Source organism: Agrilus planipennis, unplaced genomic scaffold (assembly GCF_000699045.2).
Source record: "Agrilus planipennis isolate EAB-ADULT unplaced genomic scaffold, Apla_2.0 scaffold285, whole genome shotgun sequence".
In the NCBI taxonomy this organism is placed as follows: Eukaryota; Metazoa; Arthropoda; class Insecta; order Coleoptera; family Buprestidae; genus Agrilus; species Agrilus planipennis.
The window spans coordinates 157,450-182,272 of NW_020441050.1; the positions used below are offsets into that span (position 1 = coordinate 157,450).

The 24,823-nt window shown below is 36.7% G+C and overlaps 1 protein-coding gene across 1 annotated transcript; it reads left to right on the top strand.

Annotated features, from left to right (window-relative positions):
* Positions 1–13,996: 13,996 nt before the first annotated feature.
* On the top strand, positions 13,997–14,674 carry LOC108742502. Its single transcript, XM_018477741.1, has 2 exons — positions 13,997–14,087; positions 14,377–14,674. The coding sequence occupies exons 1-2, from the start codon at positions 14,036–14,038 to the stop codon at positions 14,646–14,648; spliced, it is 324 nt and encodes a 107-aa protein (XP_018333243.1). The 5' UTR covers positions 13,997–14,035; the 3' UTR covers positions 14,649–14,674.
* The last annotated feature ends 10,149 nt before the right edge of the window (positions 14,675–24,823 follow it).

Consider the following 24,823-nt stretch of genomic DNA (forward strand, 5'->3'; position numbering starts at 1 on the left):
CCATTTGATCTAGAAAGCTTGGTATTAACCGAATCACGTGTTAACATGCAGCTCACTTTGGGAAACTATTATTTTAAATGTTACACATTATTGGTAACCGTAAGACACGCTTTTTTTGTGTAGTTTTATATATTTCCTTGCTTTATATCGTTGATTTGACACTTTCTCATGGGGCCGAGCAGGTGTTTGGGTTGGTACAGTATTTGGCACCAGAAAGTACCTTGGGCTGGTGACAGGTGTGTAGAGGATCCTAGAAAAGACTGAGCGTATTCCAATCCAACAAGTAAACCATCAGCTAAAAATTACCTCGTTAAGCAAAAAGAACCGAGGGTAACCCCCCTTTCCAGAACCAATACGTATTTATGGTTTGAATAGTCTGTCAGAATATTATCAGAACGAAAATGAGTTGAAACGTCTAGCAGTGGACTACCAAAGAAAATGTATTTTATGTGACATTTTCGTAATTCTTTGTAACATAGCGGTAGAGTCAACTGTAGAATAACGAATCTTAAGACAATTTACTTTAATTTAAACTTCAGTATTTGTTCTCCGAAAAGGTTGTCCTTCTTATTGAGAGAAAAGTTTCTTCTGTTTTTTCGTCTCCCCTTTTTTGGATTAGGCTGGAACGGGGAGCCCTGTTCGGGCGAAAGACAAAAGAGCCAACAAAGGTAAACTACTTTAAAATAATTACTGCAGTGATTGGCGGGCATCGTATTAGGAAAATCCCGAGGGAAGACAGGCTGTCGCAGCAAATGTCACAGTCCTTCGTTACGCTCGCCTACTTACTGAAATTTCCCTCCAACTCCGATTTCTGCAACTGTCGCTTTCTCGATAAAATATCGCGAAGTATCCGTTAAATCATTTCGTATATGAATTAATAATTAACTCGGAGGTTACTTCTTCGGAAAGTTACCCCGACTGCTCACAGTTTCTAAAGCATAACAAATTTCACTTTTGCTTTAAAATGCGCTAAATTTGAGGGAAATATTGCGTAAAATTTTTACTCTAATTCCCTAATAACAATTACTGACACTGAAGAAGCTTCCACATATTTTTCATATCGGAAAGATAACGAAGAATTATAATTAATTTCATAAATCAAAATAGGAGTTGAACTGGAAGCTGTTTTTTTCAAAATTTTGAAGTAATTTGTTCTCATCAGCACGCTGGACAACGCTTTAGCAGAACACTGGTCATCCTACCTTATGACATTAAGCAGGGGTCAGTAAACAACCACTCATAGCATAGTGAACGCCGTTTTTAGAAATTTGAGCAATTATCATCTGGTTGCTTGTAGTTTGAATTAATTACAGAAATGCCGAAGGTCACGATATTACTTTTATCCCAAATAGTGGTTAAATTCACATTGGCTAGAACAACTAATATTTATTGGTATCTATAAGTCTTGAACTTCAAAAGTTGCACCCGTTTTGACCTTTGGGATTTAAGTGGAAAACCAAAAAAGAAACTGCGCTGCGTGAAACACCAAATAACATGTGAGGCAGTTGAACGTTGTGAATAAAAAGTTCTAATTTAGATTTTCCGAGCTTCATGTGATCGTTCATTAATTAGCACCTTTAATTTCGGACTTTATGAATTAACGTTGCATAAACCGATTGTCAGTCTACATGATTAATGATTTCCGTCCACTAATGCTTTTGGCCTGAAAACTTTATTAGATTGCAGCGATGTTGCAAATGTTGCATAAAGAACAACGTGGAGATTCTCCTGCATCCGCGCCGACCGACCACCGCGTGCTTGATAATTCATTCATCCATTCCCACTAGGATCGAGTTAAAAGATCGTGTGCAACTAACAAAGTCAGTCATATTTAAATCACGAAGAAAGTTCACAAGTCCGTTAAAAAATGTAGTTTTACTTTTCGAGGATATCATCACATGAACGCCCTTAATAGATACGGTGAAAACTGCAAGTTTCTCGTAGTACCTTTGTAATAATAAGTTACTTAAAATAAGTACCACCATCTCGAATATAATCATTTTATTATTAAAGAATAAGAACCACACATAGGCAAATTTATCCTTCGAGACCATCAACTGAGTATATGTTACAGAAATTTTATTCGGAATTGAGTTTTGGATATTTAAAATTGAAGAAAAACTGGTCAACTTTGACGCCCCCTGGCGGAAAACCAGCTACGAAACCAAAACACACAGAAGCACCACTTAGACACCTCCCCACCTGTTCGTTCTGCAATACGATCTATTGCATTGGTGATTTTCGTCTTTGATCTTTTTCTTGAAAAAAAAAAAACTTTTGGGTGTTTCATTCCCACCAGCCACTAATGCTGGTGGGCGGGCAGTCCCTCCAGGCTACGCCGGCAGGCTCTCTTTAGCCTCCTTTCAGGAATCGCGGGAATGGATGGGTGATGGTTCGGGTGAGAAAGACGAGACGGACGAAATGAAGACAGAAGAGAATGAAAGATTATCTGTGGAATATTACTGCCTCAGCATTTGCTTTAGTGATCCAAGAAACCACAGAAAAACTTGGACCAAGGCAGACGGACCCAGAACACACCGGCGTCCTCCCGAATGCTAAGCAATGGTCTAGACATCTAGGCCATGCCGCTCGGTTAGCCCCTTTTCTTGAATTTGATGTTCAATTTGTACTGACCATGGTCTTGGTTTTGATATTATTTGCCAATTTGAGGTTTAGATATTAATTATTAGATTCATTTACTTCAGTACAGAATTCTGTTTTCTAAAATAAAAGGTAACATAATAGATTCATGTTATATTGATTGATTCTATTATGCACAGCAAGTTCTTTATTGCTTGGTGTTTGTAATAATTTAACTTGCCAAGCAATCGAATTCATGAAACATACTCAGTTGTTTTCGAGAAACCAATCTGGTGCTGCAGAAGGCATTAGCTTTACTTTTCTGGTAACTTAATGAATGCAAAGCAAAGGCTAAGGCTGGTTTGGCTTGTGAACAACAATTTTTCATTTTTGGATAGTTCTTCGGTCACCAAAATGCAAAAGCAATAAAGTGGAACAAATAAGCAAAACTGATTATATTTTTTTGTAGTTGACTGACTTTCATTTTAACATGCTTTCTGTTTTTTTAATAATGAAATAAGGTTCGGTCCCTTTTTGGTTGGCGAAATCACAAAGCAAACTATTTCTTGGTGTCTAGAGTAAATTCGGCTAACCCAGCCCATGTATAATTCTACAAACAGCGATTGTCGCGATGCATCATTTAACAGATTCACTCTTTAGGTTTTCCCACTGCAACATTCATGAACACTTCCAACTCACTTACCAAGGAACAGGAATGTACTACAGGTGAATTCGGGGTAGGTGCCTACCATAGAAAGTGCCAACATTGAAAGAGAATTAACTTTTCCACACAAAAAATAAACCCATCAACTTCTGCATTCCCAATACATATTTCAGAAGAAGAATGCATAAAATAGCGGAATATTGAGAATATTGTCTAATCTGCATACCAATTAAAACAAATGACGAAAATCTTTGTACCTACATGTAGATTGAGGTTTTTAAATATACCTTTAAGGCTTATTGGAAGCTTCATAGAACGTTTTCCAAATTTCTAAATTAAAATCACTCTCCCATCAAGTTTTCAAGGCCTTTGGAACAGTTCCATGCTGTTTTGAAGCTACAAGTTTGTTACTGAATTTTATTAGAAGTTAATTTCAAAGGAAAAGCTTTTAGATTAATACCATTCAGTTTTGAAGTTTCACGTTTATCTAATATACTTTACAGCTTATTATTTATTAGCTTTAAGCTTCTTCATCATTCAGTTTCCAGTTTGCAAAGGGTAAACTTATATACCTACAGTTGGCAACCAGTCAAACAATGAACCTTAAACAGCTTTTTGTTCTTGTTTCAAAGCCTTTCCCTGTGTTCAGCTTTCGGTAGGTAGTTAGGTAGGTACTTTGCGCAGCCAGCATTTTACTAACCAGCTAATTACTGCTTGGTTATGATTAGGTTTTCGGACGGATAATCCCGCAGGCTTACGTACTTCCCTCGCAGTAGTTCACTGGCGAAGATTAAACGTACTTCCAACTCCAACAACTCCTGATGATGCGTTTCAACTCATGCTCCATCGTGCAAGTCTGTCACAGGACAATTCAAATAGGTATTGGATTTTAGTTAATGATTTCCAAACAATGAAAATATGTCAAAGAATTGCGAAAAATGGACAATAACATAACGACATATCCCTTTATTAGAATGCGCCGTAGCATAATTCCAAATTCAATCATATTTGTCTGCGGAGCTCATTTCTCCACCGATCATCGAGCGAGAACTAGACAAAAGTGTACAGTACCATTTGCAAAATTATTTAAACTGCCTCGTTAAAATTTAAAAATATGCTTTTAAATAGTCAAAAATAATAACAAGTGAATTAACATAACGCTTTACACACCTATAAAACTTTTGCTTTGTTTTCTATTGTTAATTTATATAATTTTTGTTTTAAGAAATTGCTAAACATTTTCGTCTAGTACTGTACAGTTCTAGCCGATCTCCTAAGACCGCCCATCGAGAGCTCTGCTCGTTCAAGCTTGTTCCAACTATTTCTGTCTTGCTTACGCCTAGTGTGTATTCTTTCTATTTTCGCGCAGATTTCTTGAAATTGTAATAGGCTGTAGAAATACATCGAGGAAAGACTTTTCTTTCTTTCAGAAAACAGTAGGTTCAGCCATACCAGGTTAGGTTTGGTTTGTAACCATTTTTATCGTTGATTTTCACATTCATTTAGGTATTTAGGCTACACCTTGAATGAGATAAAACTGCTCTTGGCTGGATGCTTTTTCCTCGACGGTTGTTTTCCGGCCATTAAGATGATTTTAATAAAGGGAACCGTTGGATTTGTGGTTGATGTGGGCGTGCGTGTGCAATTTGAGAGCTTGTCGACTTTTCCTTCGCCAATCTGTGTGTGTCAGGTTCGCGGTGGTCGCATTGTTGCGCATAGGACGAGTACGAGAGCCCGCCCCATCTATTATTCATGGCTCCGTGCCACCGGAACGACGGAGGCGGACGCTACGGATGGCACGGCGCTCAACGCCGCCGCCGGACGCGGGGCGTCGGTATACGCCGCTGACGCAATCAACACACTAACAATGAATGTCACTGTTTCGCTCAGACTGTTTCGTTTTTTCGCCTTCCATATTTTTTCAAACGGCTAACTGGATAGTTGTTCAAAACATTTCCAAAACATAGAATACCTAATATTTGTTCAACGATAACGTAACCCAGCCTATCCCATTTAGAAATTTTCTTATTTTTAGACAATGTGCATTTGACAAATAAAGTAATTGTAACATGATTGAAATCCATTGATCTCTATTTCCTACCGTTTGAAAGAATGATGAAACTTCTTTTTTAATTGAAACATACTGACTATGAATCCATCGCATATGGACCTTAGAAGAAACGGAACCCGGACAATTGGACATCGTTTTTAACAGTATGGGACTATGCCAAAATATTCCCCTGTTCCCCTATCGAGGTCGGTATCTTGATGTCGAAACCAAAATAACCCTAAAGAACCTGTCACATGTCTCATCATCATCATCATAAGGTCATCAGTCCTTAGACTGATTGGACACGTACCTCCACTCTTTCCTATCCTGAGCTAAACTTCGCATTTCCCTAAAACTAGAACAACCCACATCTTTAACTATTTGCGAACAGTAATCTAATCTAGGTCTACCTCTACCCCTCCTAACTCCTGTTTCTGCCTCTAATATGTCTCTGACTAGACCTTCATGCCTGAGAAGGTGTCCTACCAACCTATCTCGCCTATTTTTTATTGACTTCCATAGAGTCCTCTGTTCTCCTATTCTTTCCAATACCTCTTCATTTCTAACCTTTTCTACCCACGATATCCTCATCATCCGCCTATAACACCACATTTCGAACGCTTCTAACCTTTTCTTTTCCGCCGCTCCCACTGTCCATGTTTCACACCCTACATGTCTACCTATTGTTAATTGATTATTGCATTTCAATAGAGTCTGCTTTTTATAAACATTGATTGGGTATAGTCTGTTACGTAAGCGAATTGCTGGCTGAGAAGATTAGTTTAAGATGAAGATATATTTATGTTTACGTGGCCAACACGGCAATGACGATAAATTGAAATTGTTGAAAGTGTTCTCGGGAACTTCAACTAATGAAAGTTGTCTTTGCATTAGGATGGAGCTCTAGGTGTATGTATACCTCGGCAACGTAATCTGCCTTCACCCCTTTTCCACATAACACACAACACCACATGTCGTCGTTAGTGTAAACGACACTAAGTAAAGTAGCCATCAAAGTGACGACATCCACGGCACACTGGGATCTAGTTAATGGCACTGTCCCAACCTAAAAGGTCGTTTACGCAAACGGCTGCACTTACCCGTGCCAGAGCCAAACCGTATTTTACGATTAGAGAACCGGGATCGTACGGGAGAACAGGGTGTAGAGAAGGAAGAGAGGAGACGAATGAGCGGGCACGGCTCGAATCATACACATAATAGGTAATTTCTTGCATTAATTAGTCGATTAAATATTAACGGTGGCAATCATAACGACGGCAGTAACCCTTCCGACAGGCCGTATAGATTATGCGGGGCTGGTAATAACGGGAATTCCCCTAACGCGCGCACAATGGAACTTGTTACGCTGCCACCGCTCTCTCGGTGAATCTAGATGCCGTGTGTCGCGCCCTCTTTCGATTTAACGCAACCGTCTGTTTTTGTCTCTGATGCCATGAACACACACATGCCCATACCTACACATCCATTAAAACAAATGCATGCCCATCTACCCTCGTCAGAAAAAACATTGACCTGGACGACGTGAGAATAACTGATAATCTGTATTGGGGTCAAATAGCTGATACAAAGGTAGAAAACCAATTAAAAGGGATATAGTAAAAATCCCGCCAAAACAAGGACGCGTCCCGTAGCCACGTCTATTGATACTGTAATGCTCGTGGGTTTAACAAAATTAACTAATAACGACAAAAACTATTTATTTACACTACTGTTGATATATTACTATTCACTGCGCTATTTATTTCACTGCTATCACTGTCAATTTATTTCTGGATTCACTTCTGCAACAGTCAATTTATTTCTTCTTCTTCGACGATCGTCTCTTCCTTTAAATATTCTTTCGTTTTCCTTCTGAACCTTCTGGAAACATCCGGATAGTTTATTTTTTCTTTGAACTGTTCAACTGCTTTCCCAGAACGCAGGTACGACACACACATTTACAAATACATCGCACATGAAGAAAGGCGCCCGCGGCTAGTCGGCGAATCGATAAGCCATTCACGCACACGTGTGTCCGATCGCACACAAACACACTCGTGCTCGCTACAATACATTATGGCGAGCTATTTCTAAAGAAACCTTGGAAGAAGAATCATTAGAACTATTTAACATCATCAGTCAACATAAAACTAACAGTAACAAACATCAGAATAGAAAATGTAGATAAATAGATTGAATAATCGGATGGCTAAACAAGAAAAAGGATAGAGGTAACCATCAGATTGACATTTATAGGAAATAATTAACTCCGTATAAAAAAGAGAAGGTTCTAGAGCCTAGGTCTCATAATGAGAGGATTCATATACGCACTTCTTCAATCGGTAGTTCAGGGGAAGATTAGTGGAATGGGGAATATTGGAACACGCGAACATCTACAGAGTTCTATTCTGGTAGGTAACGAATGGATAGAATAAAGAATCAGTGAAACCGGTGAAGACTTGCACCACGAATTAGCACAGATCAATAAACAAAGTCACTCCTTTAAACCAAGAAAAATTGGAGAGTAACGGTATGACAGCTGATTGCCATCAAAATTACTGGAATTACAGTCATTTCTAACCTCAAATGACTGCACAATACATCTAATTAGTTTTAAAGTCTTTGCAATTCAAAAATTAGTGCCGTTTTATTTTGTTGATCAACGTTAAGATCCATAATTTTTCTTTAATTTGCGTAAACATAGTCTTTGTCAACTTGGTAGTCATGGCCAAAAACGAGAACAAACGATTTCCGGCTAGATGTACACCAATTAAGTATCAATATAGATAGGTATACAATTATTTTTTTCATTCGTTAGACCGGCAGTCAATAAAAATGCAATCTCTTGTTTAGCCGACTGCAACCACTTCGAAATTTTCCCTGAAAGTCCCGTTAATAATTAATGATGCACTTAGAGGTGATTTATACTTCTTTCGGTTCATTATCGACTTGTTGTCACTAAGATACAACTGCACAAACTCGTTGTCTACTTAGATACATGCAGTAAGAAAACGGAAATTGGTTCCGTTTCGTGCGCTGTTATGAGGTATAATTTGTTGACCATTTTGTTTGCATGTAAGTACCCGTTCGACGATTGTTCTGGTGATGCCGGATTGACAATCGATTCGCCGAAGATTCACTCTTCACTGGCTTGTACTTGAAGTCCGTGTCACACGCACTTAGCAATTGTTAAATCAGAGTTCTTTTATTTAGACCATTATCCCAGTTACTGTTTGATTCAGTCAATCCGGAAATCCGGAAATCAGTCTTAGGAATAATTTTACTAACTCTAATTGGGATTTTAACGAGTTCAATGAATTGATGGACCAGAACTGATGACCTATAACAATTCCAAATCATCACCATAAAGTCATTAGCCCTAAGACTAGTTGGACATGCACCTCCACATCTTCTCATTTCTGTAAAGGTAAAACATTCCATATCCTTAACCATTAGTGAACAGTAATCTAATCTAAGTCTACCTCTACTCCTCCTGTTTTACTTCTAAAATGTCACTAACTAGCCCTTCATGCCTGAGGAGGTGTCCTACCAACCTTCTCTCGCGTATTTCTTACAAAAGAAAGTCTTACACTAGTTGAATATAACATTAAATCTCTTGAGAACACTAAGTCCTTAGTCAATAATTGATTTATCTGTGGCTTCTTTGAATCATTTAGGAAAATGCTGGAGCAGTAACATTCCATAGATAAACTTTCACTATCTTCTTCACATTGGCCGCCTCATCATTCTCACCCCGACCACCGTCCATCCATTCCCATGATTCCTCAAAGCTGAAAAGAACCTCTCGACTTACCCGTAGGCCGGAGGGACTTCCCGCCCAGCATTAGTACCTTGGAAGAATGAAACATCCAAAGAACTTAAAGTGAATCACGATTTCTCGCAAATATTTGAAATACCACTGTTAGCAGCAATTATCAACAGATGGCGATATACAGCCTAATGATAGTTATTAGAAAATCACTTTTTATAAGAGTAGCATAACCACAAAAACAGTAATTAATGTTTTTAATGTTCTGCATATGATCAATAACATTTCTATCATCATGATAAGGTTGTCAGTCCTAATACAGGTTGGACACGCACCTCCACTCTTTCCTATCCTGAACTAATCTTCGCATTTCCATTTAGAATCGAAAAATAATGATCGAATTTCAAACATTAAGGAATTCTTCTAAAGATTTAAAATTATAGTCCTTCTTGAAAGCAAATCTGATTGAAACAGTTTTATATTGAAACTGATAATATTCCAATCTGATAGAAGTTTTGATAATAGTAGATACTCGTATAAGTTATACTCTTGCCACCTGTTTCAGCTGTAAATATTATGAACGCCTTTGTACTTTATTATATGTGACCCCTGGTTTGGAGAGTGGTCCCCTTCGTCCCACAGGAGAAGGGCGCATTCTCGAGGGGCCGCATTGATGCTCTTTTTGGCAGCTGTAATCGTTTTTAGATCACTGTTATTCCTATTCATAGAAAACTAGCTTTGCTACATTGAATTATGCGGCCTATGCTTGCTCTTGCGGAGATTTATAGGCTTAGGTAGATGTCTGTTTATTTTTATGGGATTTTCGTGTAGAATCTCTCGTAATAGCCCAAAAGGTCTATTAAAGTACGACAAGGGCAAGTTTATTAAAAGTAAATTACGAATTACGCGTTTCTTTGTCATAATTAGAAAACCTCAAAGATTTTATTTTATATAGGGTTTTTTGTGGAAATGAAAGACAGTTTTCGTATAATAAACAAATACTTTATTAAATTATATATTGACCGTTCTGGTCCAACACCTTTGGCCATCTTTCTGGTAGTAGCATAATTCCACGCTTATAAAATTTTTGGTCTTTGCTGGTAAAAAACTGATCGAGGAAGTTTTTGACCTCCTCATTTGAGGTGAAGGTTTTACCGTCTAAAAAATTTTGGAGTGACCGGAACAAATAATAATCCGATGGTGCCAGGTCTGGAGAATATGGTGGGTGTAGCATTGTATCCCATTCAAGTTGTAAAAGCTTTTGGCGAGTGGCCAAACTTGTGTGAGGTCTCGCGTTGTCTTGGTGAAACACTACACCTTTCCTGTTGATTAGTTCTGACCTTTTCTGTTGAAGTGCATCATTCAGTTTGTCCAGCTGATGACAGTAGACTTCCGAATTAATCGTTGTGTTATCCGGTAAAAACTCAAAAAAAAACGATTCCTTTAAAATCCCACCAAACAGACAGCATCACCTTTTTTAGGTGAATATCGGCTTTGGAAATGGTTTGAGCCGGTTCATCTTTTTTGCTCCATGACCTCTTGCGTTTGACGTTGTTGTATACAACCCATTTTTCGTCCCCAGTGATGATGCGCTTCAAAAACGGATCATTTTCGTGACATTTGAGAAGCGAATCGCAGACGTCAATGCGGCAACACAAATTTCTCTCTGTGAGAGCATGGGGAACCCATACATCGAGCTTCGAGAATAATTCCAGGCCTTTCAAGTGGTCATAAACTGTTGAATTTGATAAATTTAACCTCAATCTGATCTCACGTGTTGTTATTCGCCGGTTCACATCAACTAATGTCTTTATCGCGTCTTTATCAGCTTCAACGGGCCTTCCCGAACGTGGTTCATCTTCGACATCAAAATTTAGCGAACCAGTTCTGGCACTGGCGTACTGTCAACACACCTTCACCATACACATCAGTCAATTTCTTTCTGGCTTGAACAGCATTTTTACCCTCTCTGTAGTAAAACAGTAAGATATGTCGAAAATGCTGCTTATCGCTCTCCATATTTAAAAGGGCACCAACCAAAAACTACTGCGTAGAATTAATTGGAATTTTTCACACACAAGCCTTGCTATATGAGCTCTCAAAGCATATAAAAATTATACCGCTTAAATGTGAAGTTGGGTGCAAAAGAATACAATTAAATCCTCTGTCGGGAAAAAACGAAATGACTTTCCGAACAACCCTATAGATTTATAAAAAGCTTTTGACAATATTAAATGGGAGAAGATATTAAATAAATATACTTAAAAACGTAGGGATGAGATACGAGAACAATTCATTGCAATTAAACATTTAATTGAACAAAGGTCGATAATCCAGATGCATATCAGCAAAGTGGTCGGGTGTACTTGACGAGGGTTGCAAATGAGCAATTTTCCGCAATATTCCGTATTCATGCACTTAATCAAGGTCCGGTCGACTGATTACCATTGTAAATTACTGTTCCAGTGTACTGCGCTTCAGTTATACGACAGTAAGATAAAATTTACGATGGTCAGTTCGGCCCAACTGAATCTCAACAAGCCGTAAACATATGCACAAAGGGGTGCACAAACCAACGGGGTTACTAACACTTCAAAAACGCCTCGTCAACATTAATAATTATTCGGAAGTGTTTTCTTTTAGTGCACGATTGCATCCGGAATAATTTAACACGGTCTCGTGACCAGGACGCAGTGCTTTGCTATTTTATTTTGCTGTCTCAATTAATAATGAACTTCCAAAAACCAACATTGATCTTATCAAAAGACTGTTGTTAACGTAATACCAGTATTAGTATTTAATGAAACAACAACAGATCAAAAGGAATTAAAGAAAATTTATCCAGATAAGCGAAAGTCACCACCAGAGATAAAAGCTTACATGTAATTTTACTATCAAAAATTTCCCAAAAACTAAAACATCCCACATCCACAGTAATCTAATCCAGGTCTACATCTACTTCCTTCAACTCTAGTCTCTAACTATCCCTTCATGCCTACCACAAAAAAAACTTTTGGGTGTTTCATTCCCACCAGCCAATAATGCTGGTGGACGGGCAGTCTACGCCGGAAGGTAGAGCGGAAGGCCCTCTTCAGCCTGCTTTCAAGAATCGTGGGAATGGGTGGGCGGTGGTTCGGGTGAGAAAGTTGAGACGGATGAAATGAAGACAGAAGAGAATGAAACATTATCTCTGGAATATTACTGCCCCAGCATTTGCCTAAACCACAGAAAAACTTGGATCAAGGCCAACGGACCCGGAAACGAACTGGCGTCCTCCCGAATGCTAAACAATGGTCTAAAACACTTTAAAACTTTTGGGTGTTTCATTCCCACCAGCCAGTAATGCTGGTGGGCGGGCAGTACCTCCGGACTACGCCGGAAGGTAGGGCGGAAGGCCCTCTTCAGCCTGCTTTCAGGAATAGTGGGAATGACTGGGTGGTGGTTCGGATGAGAAACATGAGACGGACGAAATGAAGACAGAAGACAGGGAAAGATTACCTGTGGAATATTACTGCCTCAGCATTTGCTTAAGTGATCCAAGGAAACCACAGAAAAACATGGACTAAGGCAAACGGACCCGGAATCGAACCGGCGTCCTCCCGAATGCTAAGCAATGGTCTAAACCTCTAGGCCATGCCGCTCGGTGCAATGGTCTAAACCTCTAGGCCATTATTGTTTACTTCCACAACGCCTTCTGTTCTCCAACTCTGTCCAATACCTCCTCATTTCTAACCTTCTCTATCCACGCTGTATCCATCACGCGCCTGTAACTAGGTATGTGTTATACTCCTAGTAATACTGAATGCATGTATTGTTTCACAATTATTCTCTTCAGTTGTAATAAAAATACTCACAAAAGTCACGAATTAGAAAAGCTTATTAGGGCTTTGCAATAATGAAAAGGCATACCTAGCGTGCATCAAATTGCCCAGTCTGCGACCAACCATTAATATTTAAACAACTAAAGAAGTCGATTGTGGTAGACAAGTCAAATCAAACAAAGTTAGAAATAGTAGACTATACATGTGTTTAACTTTAGGAGTTTAAAGAACATTTGAAGCAGAGTATCATTCATTTCTTTTGTATGTTATACAAACACATACGTGTATTAAACGGTATCAAATATACCTACATTACAAAGAAGTTACTTTTAGTTAGTATATTGTGACCAGTTGTGAAACCTTCAAGTATTCCTGCTGGCAGGGACCGGTCAATAGTCGGCAAACTGAGTGACACATAATTGCCTGCTTAACAATAGGATTTCTCAAAATGTTGAGAAGAATGAAGACTGTTCCACAGAATTCGATAATAAATTAGATAGGCTTAGGAAGGAGGGCCGAAATTGGTCAGTTAGTTAGTATATAGACAGTTGAAAAGAGATATATATAAACGGTGCGAATTAGAGATGAATACCAAGTGATACAAATATGGTGATGAGTAAATGAGCATAAATAGTCTGATATAAATAAGAAGAATTTTATGTGCCTAGTTACAGTTACCATGTAATGTAACATAAATACCCATTGAATAAATGAAATTAATACCAGAAGAAGAGTTGATAATTTTATTGTATCTCGTACTCCAAAAACATATCCTATATTTTGGCATACAGACGGACGGTAAGACAGACATTCAGTGACGAAATGACAAGATTACTGCTGTTTGCAATTTGGCTAAGAAACCTTAGAAATATTGCCAATAAAATATAGGACTGCTTAATGAATGCAGTGCGTGTTTTAAAAAGTGTTCAAGTCTATTGTGTACATATCAGTCGTTTATTGTGGAATGCCTTTTGTTAAAATTGCATTTCATCAAAGTATCTTTATCATTAAACATTCATTGTCCATAAAAGCGTTTATATTGATAATGCCTGTGGCTATCTATTAACCGTATGATGACACGCACTGTCAATTGTACATTATGTAGTAGGTACTGTGGAAAGCGGTTATAAATAAATATCTCCATAAATATTATGAGGTGCATCTCTTTACTTGATTTGCTTGTTTTGATTTTTCTTGTAGAAGGTAAGCGATTTTATTTTTTCAACTGCTGTGAAACATAACTATAGAAAACATTTAAACCCAAAAATCTACAGAACGTTTAGAGACCTTAAAGGCGTTTCAAAACCTACGTTGTCATCCTCAGTTAGAGATTTAGGGTTAGTCCGTAGTTGTGGATGACGCTTTGGGTGTCGGTTTTGCAGAATTTTGGGTTGCAACTGTTGACAATAATTCTTTAAGAATCGATTATTCGATTAATTATTTATTGTAAACTATTTTTGTGTATAAATACCACAGTCTATTTCATTTTCAGGTAATTTATGCTTTTGCCTTTATAAGAAAATGATTGAGAAGTTCCTCAGTAAACCGTACTGGATAGAACTGTGCAGACAAGAGAAGTTTCGTCGATATAAAGGAAATGAATTTTTGTGTATTTTCATTCCGAGTATTGAAAAGGCTTTAAAAATGTGTAAACATTCAAAATTCCGTAACCGCAACAAGCCGCAATGCAGCATTTTCGAAGGAATAAATATTATGGAAATTGGCAACAGGGTCCCGAGGAATAAAGATGTTTGTGCTTTTTAATCAGTTTTCCGCTCTTATTGTATTATATGCCCTAATTAGGAACATGTAGAAAATAAATAAATATATAAAAAAAAAGAGGTTTTGTTTATACGAAAACACTGTAAATTATCAAAAAAAAGATACGGGAAAACTTTGATATACTTTCAGTTTGACCGGCGCAAAGTAGAAAAGAACAACACTAGGTTAGAAAAGAAAGGAGACAACTCTCGGCCAAACTCATAACCGGTGAGGAGCGTATAATCCGTACAGTACTCCACGGAAAAATTGACCATTTTATCCACTACAATTGCATTGCTCAAATGTGCTGTTATTGGTACCAATTACTACTGAAAATATCAACGAGATGTTTATTTATACTTGAAGACATATTAAAGGCTTCAACGCTTGTTTTCGACTCGCACTACTATTCATGATTGAACAAAACTTTTGGCAGGTACTGTATGAAAAAGTATGTTAAATAGTCGAGAGTATGAGCTTTTTTCTCCCTGCCTACGATTTTTCCAGCGCGGGTGGTCATGTAAAAAATCATTGAATTTGATCTCCACGTTGAAGCTAACAGACCGCAGAAAGAAATGATCTTCGGTGACGTTTTGAAATTATCATTATTTTGTTTAAGTGTCAAGAATTGAAATTTTAATTTCAAAATTTTTTTACACTCCGTTGCTCTATACTTTCGATCTCTAAAAATGAAAACAAGTAAAAATTGTTTTCAACTTTGCGGCTTTACGAAAAAAAAATATATATTGTTTAACTTGATCTTAGCGGTAAACAAAGGCAATGTAGGTAAGTATTAGTTGGTGGGACTGAAAGGGCCCATAAAATTCCTTCCATCTTTTGGCAGTGCAAGTTGATTTCCCAGGAGTCAGTCGCCTCGTTTCCCCTTTCTTTTCTCTCAACCACAAACCATTTCGAGCACGAATGTTATTTGCAGTTTGTTGTTATTCGCAACCGCGCCAACTTGATGACCGTCACGTTAACCTTCGTCCAGGTTTTACGTAGAGACCAATCAACATGATTGCCGTCCGATTCTACCTTTTAAAATATTCCTCTTTTAATACACTAACCGTACCTATATCTCATTCAAATGCCTTTTATAAAAAATTTTAAAGCTCTGTTCAAAAAATTTCAAATTCCAATGTAACACAGGTGTAGGCCCAATAAAGACCCTTGCAGCTAACTCATCCGTAATCTTCTCGTATATCAGAAGGTGAAGGACAGAAGAAAACATGACGTTATGGAAGTCAATAACAATTGGGGAGATGGGTTGGTAAGACACCTTCTCAGACATGAAGGGCTAGTTAGAATTTTATTAGAATCAGAAGCAGGATTTAAGAGGGATAAAGGTAGATCTAGACTAGACCAGCTTTGAATAAAAGCAGAGATTGGTTATGATAAGAAGAGTATTCAGGCTGCAAAACTTCTACTGCATTTTATAATTTATTAGTTATTTGAAATCATTTATTTTCGATAGAATTATTTGACAGCACCTTGTACATGGTAATTTTGTTGGTTTACTGCATGAATGTAAATTCATTAAATGCTCTAGGGTCATAATTCATCTCGTTTTCTCGGAGTCTGTCCCTCCATTATTTATTCGTGTTCGGTGAATTACATACATGGGGACCGGCCGGTGGCCAGTAGAGCCCTCTGGTGCTCAATGTCGTGAACCATAAACTGCCCTCCTGCTTCTCCCGTTTAAACGACACTGCTCGAATTATTGTCACTGCATGGTGAAATATTAAAACGCTGCCATGATAACCACCCTTACAGATAATGGATAAAGTATCTGCCATTCCATGAAAAATGATGAGGTTGTAAAATCCACAAAAATTAACATGGTTTTCGTGGGAAGTGTTTTTAATCAGAATCGAAAATCGCTTCTATCAGAAAGCTCATCTTCGTGTTAGATAAACGTCAGGAGTCCATTGTAATGCCATGTCATTTTGGTTGTTCTAGCAAAAGAAGAATGGAAGGATCATCAGAATTTTTTGCGACCAGCCGATAAGGATAATGCCAAGTCATTTTGATTGTTGTAGCAAAAGAAGAATGGAAGAATCATCAGATTTTTTTTGCGACCAACCGGTGGGGATGTACGCCTATTTGACGGATTCCAATTGTAATTAAATTTATTAAATAAAATAATAAACGTTAGGGGTCCATCATAATACTAAGTCATTTTGATTGTTGGAAGAATCGTCAGAATTTTTTTTGCAACCAGCCGATAAGGATGTACGCCTATTTAACGGATTCCAATTCTAATTAAATTTATTACTCCTTTCGGATATTTGATTTACATCACATTCGTATTGGAAGTAAGTGTCGGTGTGTGAAGTAGTGCATGGTGAATATGAACTTTGGAATGCCTGTTTGGCGGACAAGTGGATGTGAATTGGGAGACTTTGTATATCTTCAATGTCGGTGTGGCGAGTTGGAAAGCGGCGAGTGAGGAGGCAATAAAGCGAGGTAATTCCATCAATATTCAAGCAGGTCGGTCGGTGAGGCATCAAATTTATGTGCCAATGTTTATGGACCCGAGGGACCGGAGCTTCCTGGACACACACACACCACTAGCACTTCTTCTACTCCGCAATTCCTTAGTTTTCCAAAGTAACCGCTTTATTTTCGTCCATATCAAACGGAGAAATGTTATGTTCATAAAGTTAAAATGTATCACTTTATTCCAAAGAACGAATTAAATAGATTCAATGTACAATTCCATCTCACAATTATTAACGAAGGAATACTCTACACCATACAGTTCAAAGATACAACTGTCCTGGTTAGAACGTTGGGATTCTACAATCTGGTTAGAAGAGAAGCTCTGGAAATTGAACAACATCCTAATAAAATAAACAGAGATGATGGCTTACATATCAGCAAAGCTTGGAAACCGACATTGAGAAATAAACAATGTGCTACCAACCGAAGAGGACCGGATCAACATAAAAACAACATGGCCGCAGTGAACCATAAAACCACTTAGCGTAACGACTCCAGTTTAAGAAGGGTAATCCGTTCTCAAACTGCATCAGTTACGACTCTGTATCTGCCCAGTCACCACTGAAGGTGCCGTAAGCAAAGAACGGCGAAACGCCTGGAAAAGCAAGATTCCACGGACCACGGCCAAAAAGATCGGAAGAAAACACAGCATCGAAATACTCTTTTGCCCTAGGCTACAGTCAATTGGACAACGATATTTCGGCAGTACGAGGTAGTCCTACAGGAAGTGTCTGATTTACTGGTAAACAGTATATGTCCTACTTTTGCATTTGGTATTTTTGCAACTTTTGACTAATAATTATGGAAGAAAATACCATATAGAAGGAGATAATAATTGTGAAATGATATTAAACAGGAGGCTGTATGTAGTCGGGTTCATTTGACGTAGACGAAACTCCGCGAAACGGGGTAGACGTCGTGAGCCAGTGTATTACATTGAGCCGCTCTAAAAGCGGAAACAAAGGAGAATCCGAGTAAAAAGTAATCTGGCAGCATCTTGCTTTGCATTATTCAGTAACAAGGCAGCGGCGCTCTGTAAGCACGAATCGTGCATATTGTATGCACCGTCTTTCTGACAGCTTTTTAATAACCTTAAACGGCCTTAATGAGACCAGTCCTACGTAAGCCGGCGCAAATTTTGACACCCTTTATGCTCGCCCGAAAAATCTCCCTAGCCTTTTGGATTGGCTAACAAAGTAACTTTTATCTTTAAAATTAATTTCACATGGCATAGCAGACTTGTAATTCACGTTCAGTAGTACCAATTGGATATGACCGATCCAAGGATGTACCCACCATATGTGAAAAATAGAAGTCCCCCCAAAGCATCATCCGGTAGCATATTCGGGTAATCGAAGGAGAGGGATACGTTTTTAAATAGTAAAGCAGGCGGTTAGCCTACTAGGAATATGGAATCGACATAGAAGGTGATAGAGTCCTATTTTTCTTTTGGTTACGTATTCGAGCTGGTGCTCAAAGATTTACATAAATGTAGACCTTGATCCTATGCTTACGATTGAAGAATGAACACGTGCATTGGGTTAAAAAGGGTGCCGATCGATATCTTGACTGAGTCTCATTATTACTTCAGAAATAGTTTTGGATAAAAGTTGTATAAATGAGGGTATATTTTTAAGATATCTACTTGCACCAGTAGAAATAAGGACCCTGCAAAGAAGGAAGAACAGGAATGTAAGATTTTTAATTTAAATAAAGCTGTAAAAATGATTGCCAGAGCCTGCTTCCTGATGATAGTCACTTGCATCGAATTAGCCCAAATGAACCCAGGGAAACAAAAATGTAAGACCTTAAATGCAATCAAAGCCTGTATGGATGATCTACAGAGTATCAAAAATAGAAATCTAGAAGCACTTCGGCACGTAGATGTCAATTAAGTGATTATATTTACCATGGTAATTTCAGGCTGAGAGGCCCAGTGAATATGGTCATGTATTATATCAGTGAGCTGGTAAAGATGTATAGAATCATAATGCACCATGATTTAGACGAATTGTTATCAAATAGGTAAATTGGTTGCATTTGGAATGATATATAAGATGCTTAGATACTCGATTACATCTACAGTGGTTTCATGAAGGGTCGAATATTTAAGGTATAATGTAGGTACATTTTACAGGAACAAGGATGATGAAAAGTAAACCAGAGAAACGTGGGAAATCAATGAATCTTTTTAATAGATTCGATGCTACGTGAAACTTTCATTATCACTCATTATGAACAATCAATAGGACCAATAACAATTTAATTTCTGGACATTGGCAGCTAATTCATTTTAATGTCAGTAATTAAACCACAAAAACCACTATTTAGCACCCCATATTCTTTGCTCCTACTCTTCTTAATTAATCCAAAATAACCAAAGGATAAAAATAAGTAATTCAAGAATCATTCCCATTTTCATACAATGCAATGTGACAATGTAACAGTTTTAACAGAAATAGAAAGAGAAAGAAAAAAAAATGTAGAAAATGTTATAATATTTAATTAACTTCCTTAAATAAAAAGAAGTAAGCGAAAATGAAAAGTACACCAAATGGTAACTCTTGAGACGTAGAAAAAGCAAAAGATCGTCAAAATAAGTTTGGAAAGACCATGAAATAGAAGAACTGAATACATTCCAATATTAACAGTAGCAGTTTATACAACATCTGTGAAAAGTCAGTTTGACCTCTGGATAATTTTGGCTAGAGTTTATCTAGTTTTAACTCAAGACCAATTACTATCCAATAAAACTGTTTATATAGTTGAATCATCACAATTATCGTCTGAGTTGTAAGTATGGTAAAACTATTATACCACAGCACCCAGCACCGCACAACCCGTTGTCTATTTAATTTTTAAGAAACCACAGATTAAGGTGTAACTCAATCATCATCATCCCCATTTTTATGTAAAGAGATATAAACTTATTCAAATTATGGATTGGATTTTGTTCAGGTCTTAAGTTAAGATTAGTTTTAATCTTAAGACCTGTTACTACTACCAACAAATAATTGATAATAGTTGAACCAAAATAATAAACGTTAGGGGTCCATCATAATACTAAGTCATTTTGATTGTTGGAAGAATCGTCAGAATTTTTTTTGCAACCAGCCGATAAGGATGTACGCCTATTTAACGGATTCCAATTCTAATTAAATTTATTACTCCTTTCGGATATTTGATTTACANAGTTACTACTACCAACAAATAATTGATAATAGTTGAACCACTATAATATGGTCTTATAGTGGTAAACCATAACATAGCATAATGTTTGTTCCTCATGCAAGAAACTACAGACAAATAATAACCATTCACATTTTTATACAGTGCATAGTCAACATTCAAAATGAACAATTGTGAAGGATTATCATAACGAGAAGCACATTTTTGATTCCAGATATTCATGTCTCGAGTTAATTATTAGTTTTAACCTCAAGACCAATTATTATTCAACAAAAATGTTTACGTAATTGAACCACAACAATTATTCTTTGAGTTTTAATAATGGTACAATTATTGTACCACAGCACCCAGCACCACAAAACCCGTTGTCCATTTATTTTTTAAGAAACCACAAATAAAGGTGTAACTCAATTATCATCCCCATTTTTATGTAAAGAGATATAAACTTATTCAAATTATGGATTGGATTTTGTTCAGGTCTTAAGTTAAGATTAGTTTTAATCTTAAGACCAGTTATTACTACCAACAAATAATTGATAATAGTTGAACAACTATAATATGGATTTCTTATGGTAAACTTATGGTACCATAACATAGCACAATACTTGTTCCTCATATAAGAAACTACAGACAATTATCATGACAAGAAACACATTTTGAATTCTGGATGTTCCTGTCTTGGTTAATATTTGTATTAACCTCAGGACCAGTTATTACCAACAGAAGTATAAAAATAGTTTAACCATTGTATGATTTAATTGTAAAAACTTACCAACTTACTTCTAAACGTTAATCTCTTTCTTTAATTTCAACCTCAAGACCAAATAAAGTCATAAAAATAGATCAATAACGAAGACAATGAATTCTTCGTTCCTTTTAAAGTTATTCCTTTTTCTTAGCACCTAAAACACACTTATAAAACTATTTTGTGATCTATAATATGCTGAAATAGATAGCAAAGGGAATATATAGTAAAGAAGATATATTATTAAATTATTTATATTAATGTGAACAATTAAAAAGTTCAATTTAAAATACAAGAGCCCTAAATGAGATATAAATCCAGGATAACAAATCGTCGGTGAATCGCACTCCAGATGGAACCCCAAACTGCGCGGTAAATATAATAACGAAATGAAAAAATGAGACCCAAATGTAATAGTCCTGAGTATTAAAACGTAAATTAAATGTACCTTGTACAGCCAATAATAAAATGCATACTAGGTGATATACCTATGCAAAATCAAAGGCAAAATCTACTACCATGGGCTTCAGTTCCTACAAAACGTTCTTACCAAAGATACATAAGCTGAAGAGGTGTCCAACCAATAGCGCATAAAACTGTATCAGTCTCCATCTCGAGTCAGTTAAAAACTCGGAAAGATAATACAATCTTTTATTTCCTATAGACCACAAACTGTTAACTATTTATATTAATTATTTATTAGTTGGAATCTTTACCAACTAGAGTAACTATTAACAAAATAGCAAATTGTTTTCTACTTCATATTTTAGTATCAGTATCTACCAAATGAATTTAATTACCTAGTTTAACTAACTTACAAATAAAGCAGATAAATATAAATTCAAGTTGGTTATTTGTAATAACATAAAGCGAAAAACAACTGAATAAAGTGAATCACACACGAAACAAACAGAGCTTGCCGAAGTTACACACTACAATGTATGCTGTGCAAACAGTAAATTTGGGCTTGCACAGAATTGCGGTAGCTACTGCACGAAGCACCGATGACGCGGAACCGCGAGCGGATGATGGATCGCATTGGATATTAGCGCTAACATCTCGCGATGTAACCAATCGCGTAGCAAAATTCGTCCCCGTTTCATTAAATCGAAAAAAATCGCGTTTTGTTTCGTGCAAGTTCCATCGCCTGATCACAACTCTGAACTAAATGTAAACAAGAGCGAGAGAGAAGGAAGAAGTTGGCAAAAGGAGCTAGTTCTTCTTACACAATATTAATAACAATCTTTAATATTTGGACAAACCTGCTTTGTATGTTTGTTGTCCAAAATAATTAATGTAAAAAAGTATCGTAAAATTACATTATACGTCTAAAAACTTTAAGTAATTAATGTATAATGTACTCAAAATTATATAATTTTCTATAAATTACCTATATGAAATTTAAAATATAAATAAATATATTAAATTTCATACTTACATATTTCATGTATTTGTGGATTTTAATATACAATTGTACTTTTTAATAACTTAACAACACATTTTACATTCAAATCTAAATAGCACTTTTTTCACTACATCTTGTTAGACTAGGTACCAATTTTCTTGTCTAATAAGATCATTTGTTTGAAGAAGAAACTGCAACAATCAGCAGATGTACCAAGATAAAAATTAATCCTATTAATATCAATCAAAATCCTCCTTAAGAAAATTGCTTCTTTTACTGACAACTACCCACTACTTATCCCATTTGCTTCCGTTGATTGAGAAAGATAATTCTTTTAAGTGCAATTGTCGAGAGGCTCTTCCAGCTTCAGCTGGACCATATCTCATCAAAACTTAGGTTAATAACCAGGAAAATAATTTATTTAATAAAATCTACTATTGCTTTCTGATTAAGTTTTACAGAATATTGTCTTTTATCGTTAATACTATCGCATAATGTCATTTCCTTGCATAAATGGTCACCTGGCGGTTAGGATTCACGTAGATACTTAGCTGGATATCGTTTCACGAAATGAACGATAATTTTCTCGCAGTTGCCTGCGGCATGGAAAATAGCATTGAATTAGGGGTTGGAATTACGCGAATCAATCTTGTTAATAAGACGTGTACCGGCACTAATCGGCTCTGGCGGTGGAAAGTGTAAGTAAGTGGTCGCAGACCACGGAGAGAGAGCTCGCGGAGACCAATTTGTTAACTGTCCTCGTTAGTTGAGATTAATAGCCCAGTTATCGTCCTCCACCGCCTAACACCACCACCAGGTCACCACCAACTTCTACCTGTTCTTCTTATTGTGCACAGGCCAAAACGATACATCTAATTTGATGCAGTTTTAAACCAGCGAAAGTGGCTAACTCAATAAAACACCAACTAATGGACGTACAGAAAACAGCACTAAATAATTAATTAGGAAATAGAAGCTGAACAAAATAAGTGAGAGAATCGTTAGACACAACTCAGGAAAATAACAATCTCCTACAGAGATGTACGGAAAACTGTTTATAAGTCACCTACGTATTGATGGGTGTTTTATGTTAAAATTAAAAAACTCGTGTAGGTAGAATGTGGCGGCTCCATGTTGGCTTCTTATTTGTTCCATGTTCTGCATTATTTCTATGTTGGCTCTGTATTAGCTCCATTTTGCCTCAATATTAACTACATGTTTCCTCAGTATTAACCCCATGTTACATCCATATTGGTTCCATGTTGTCTTCGTATTAGCTTCATGTTATTTCCATATTGACTTCATCTTGTTTTCAAGTTATCATGTACAAAATCCATGTTGCGTCAATATTAACTCCATGTTGACTCCTTCTTAGCTCCATGTTTTTTCCGTATTGACTTCATGTTTTTTTTCGTCAAGCTCACGTTGCGTCAATATTAACTCCATGTTGACTCCTTCTTGACTCCATGTTGTCTTCGTATTAGCTCCATATTATTTCGGAATTGTCTTCTTAATACTGGCTTCGTACATGCTTCAAGTTATTTATTAATGAACTCCATGTTATCTCTGTATTAACTTCAGTATTAAATCTATATTGACTCCATATAAAACTCAAGTTGGTGCAGAATTAGCTTTATGCTGTCTACATATATTAGCTCCATGTTGACTTCGTTTGAGTTCCATGCTGATTCCATGTCAACCTTAGTTTGCTTCCACATTAGGCCCAGTTGACCTCTGTATTAACTACGTGCTGACTTTCGTTACTTTCTTTGAGAATTACAACATTAATAGTTGGTAAAACATCGAATAAATAGCTCCATTGGTGTTCTTACCAAAAGGAGAAACAACCCTAGACCACGATTATCATTAAGCCCGATTACGTATATATTCAGAAATGCCGGCCGAGAAATTCATGCCATCAATTTACAAATGTATGCTACTTATATTTATTTGAATTATAATTGAATATAAATGCAATAGAGAAAAGTCATTGCAAGGATGCCAAAGAAGGGTTTTAATACATCGAAAAAGGAGGTCAGCATCTTTCAATGACTGAAACCAAGATGTCTAATGCAAAATTCTTAGCATATTTATCTTGACAATAAAAATAGACATAATAATGTGATATCGCCACTTTATAAGCAATCAGTTGCTAATTGTCTATTACTGTTTGTAATTAATTATATAAATTATATTATTTAATCACATGCAAGTGAATAGATAAATGCATATGATGGTAATCATTTACAACATTAAAATGTGCCATTTACTTCGTTTCGTCGTCAAAGTACCTCAAAAACGGAAAAACAGATGAATCAATTGAATTATTGTAAAAGC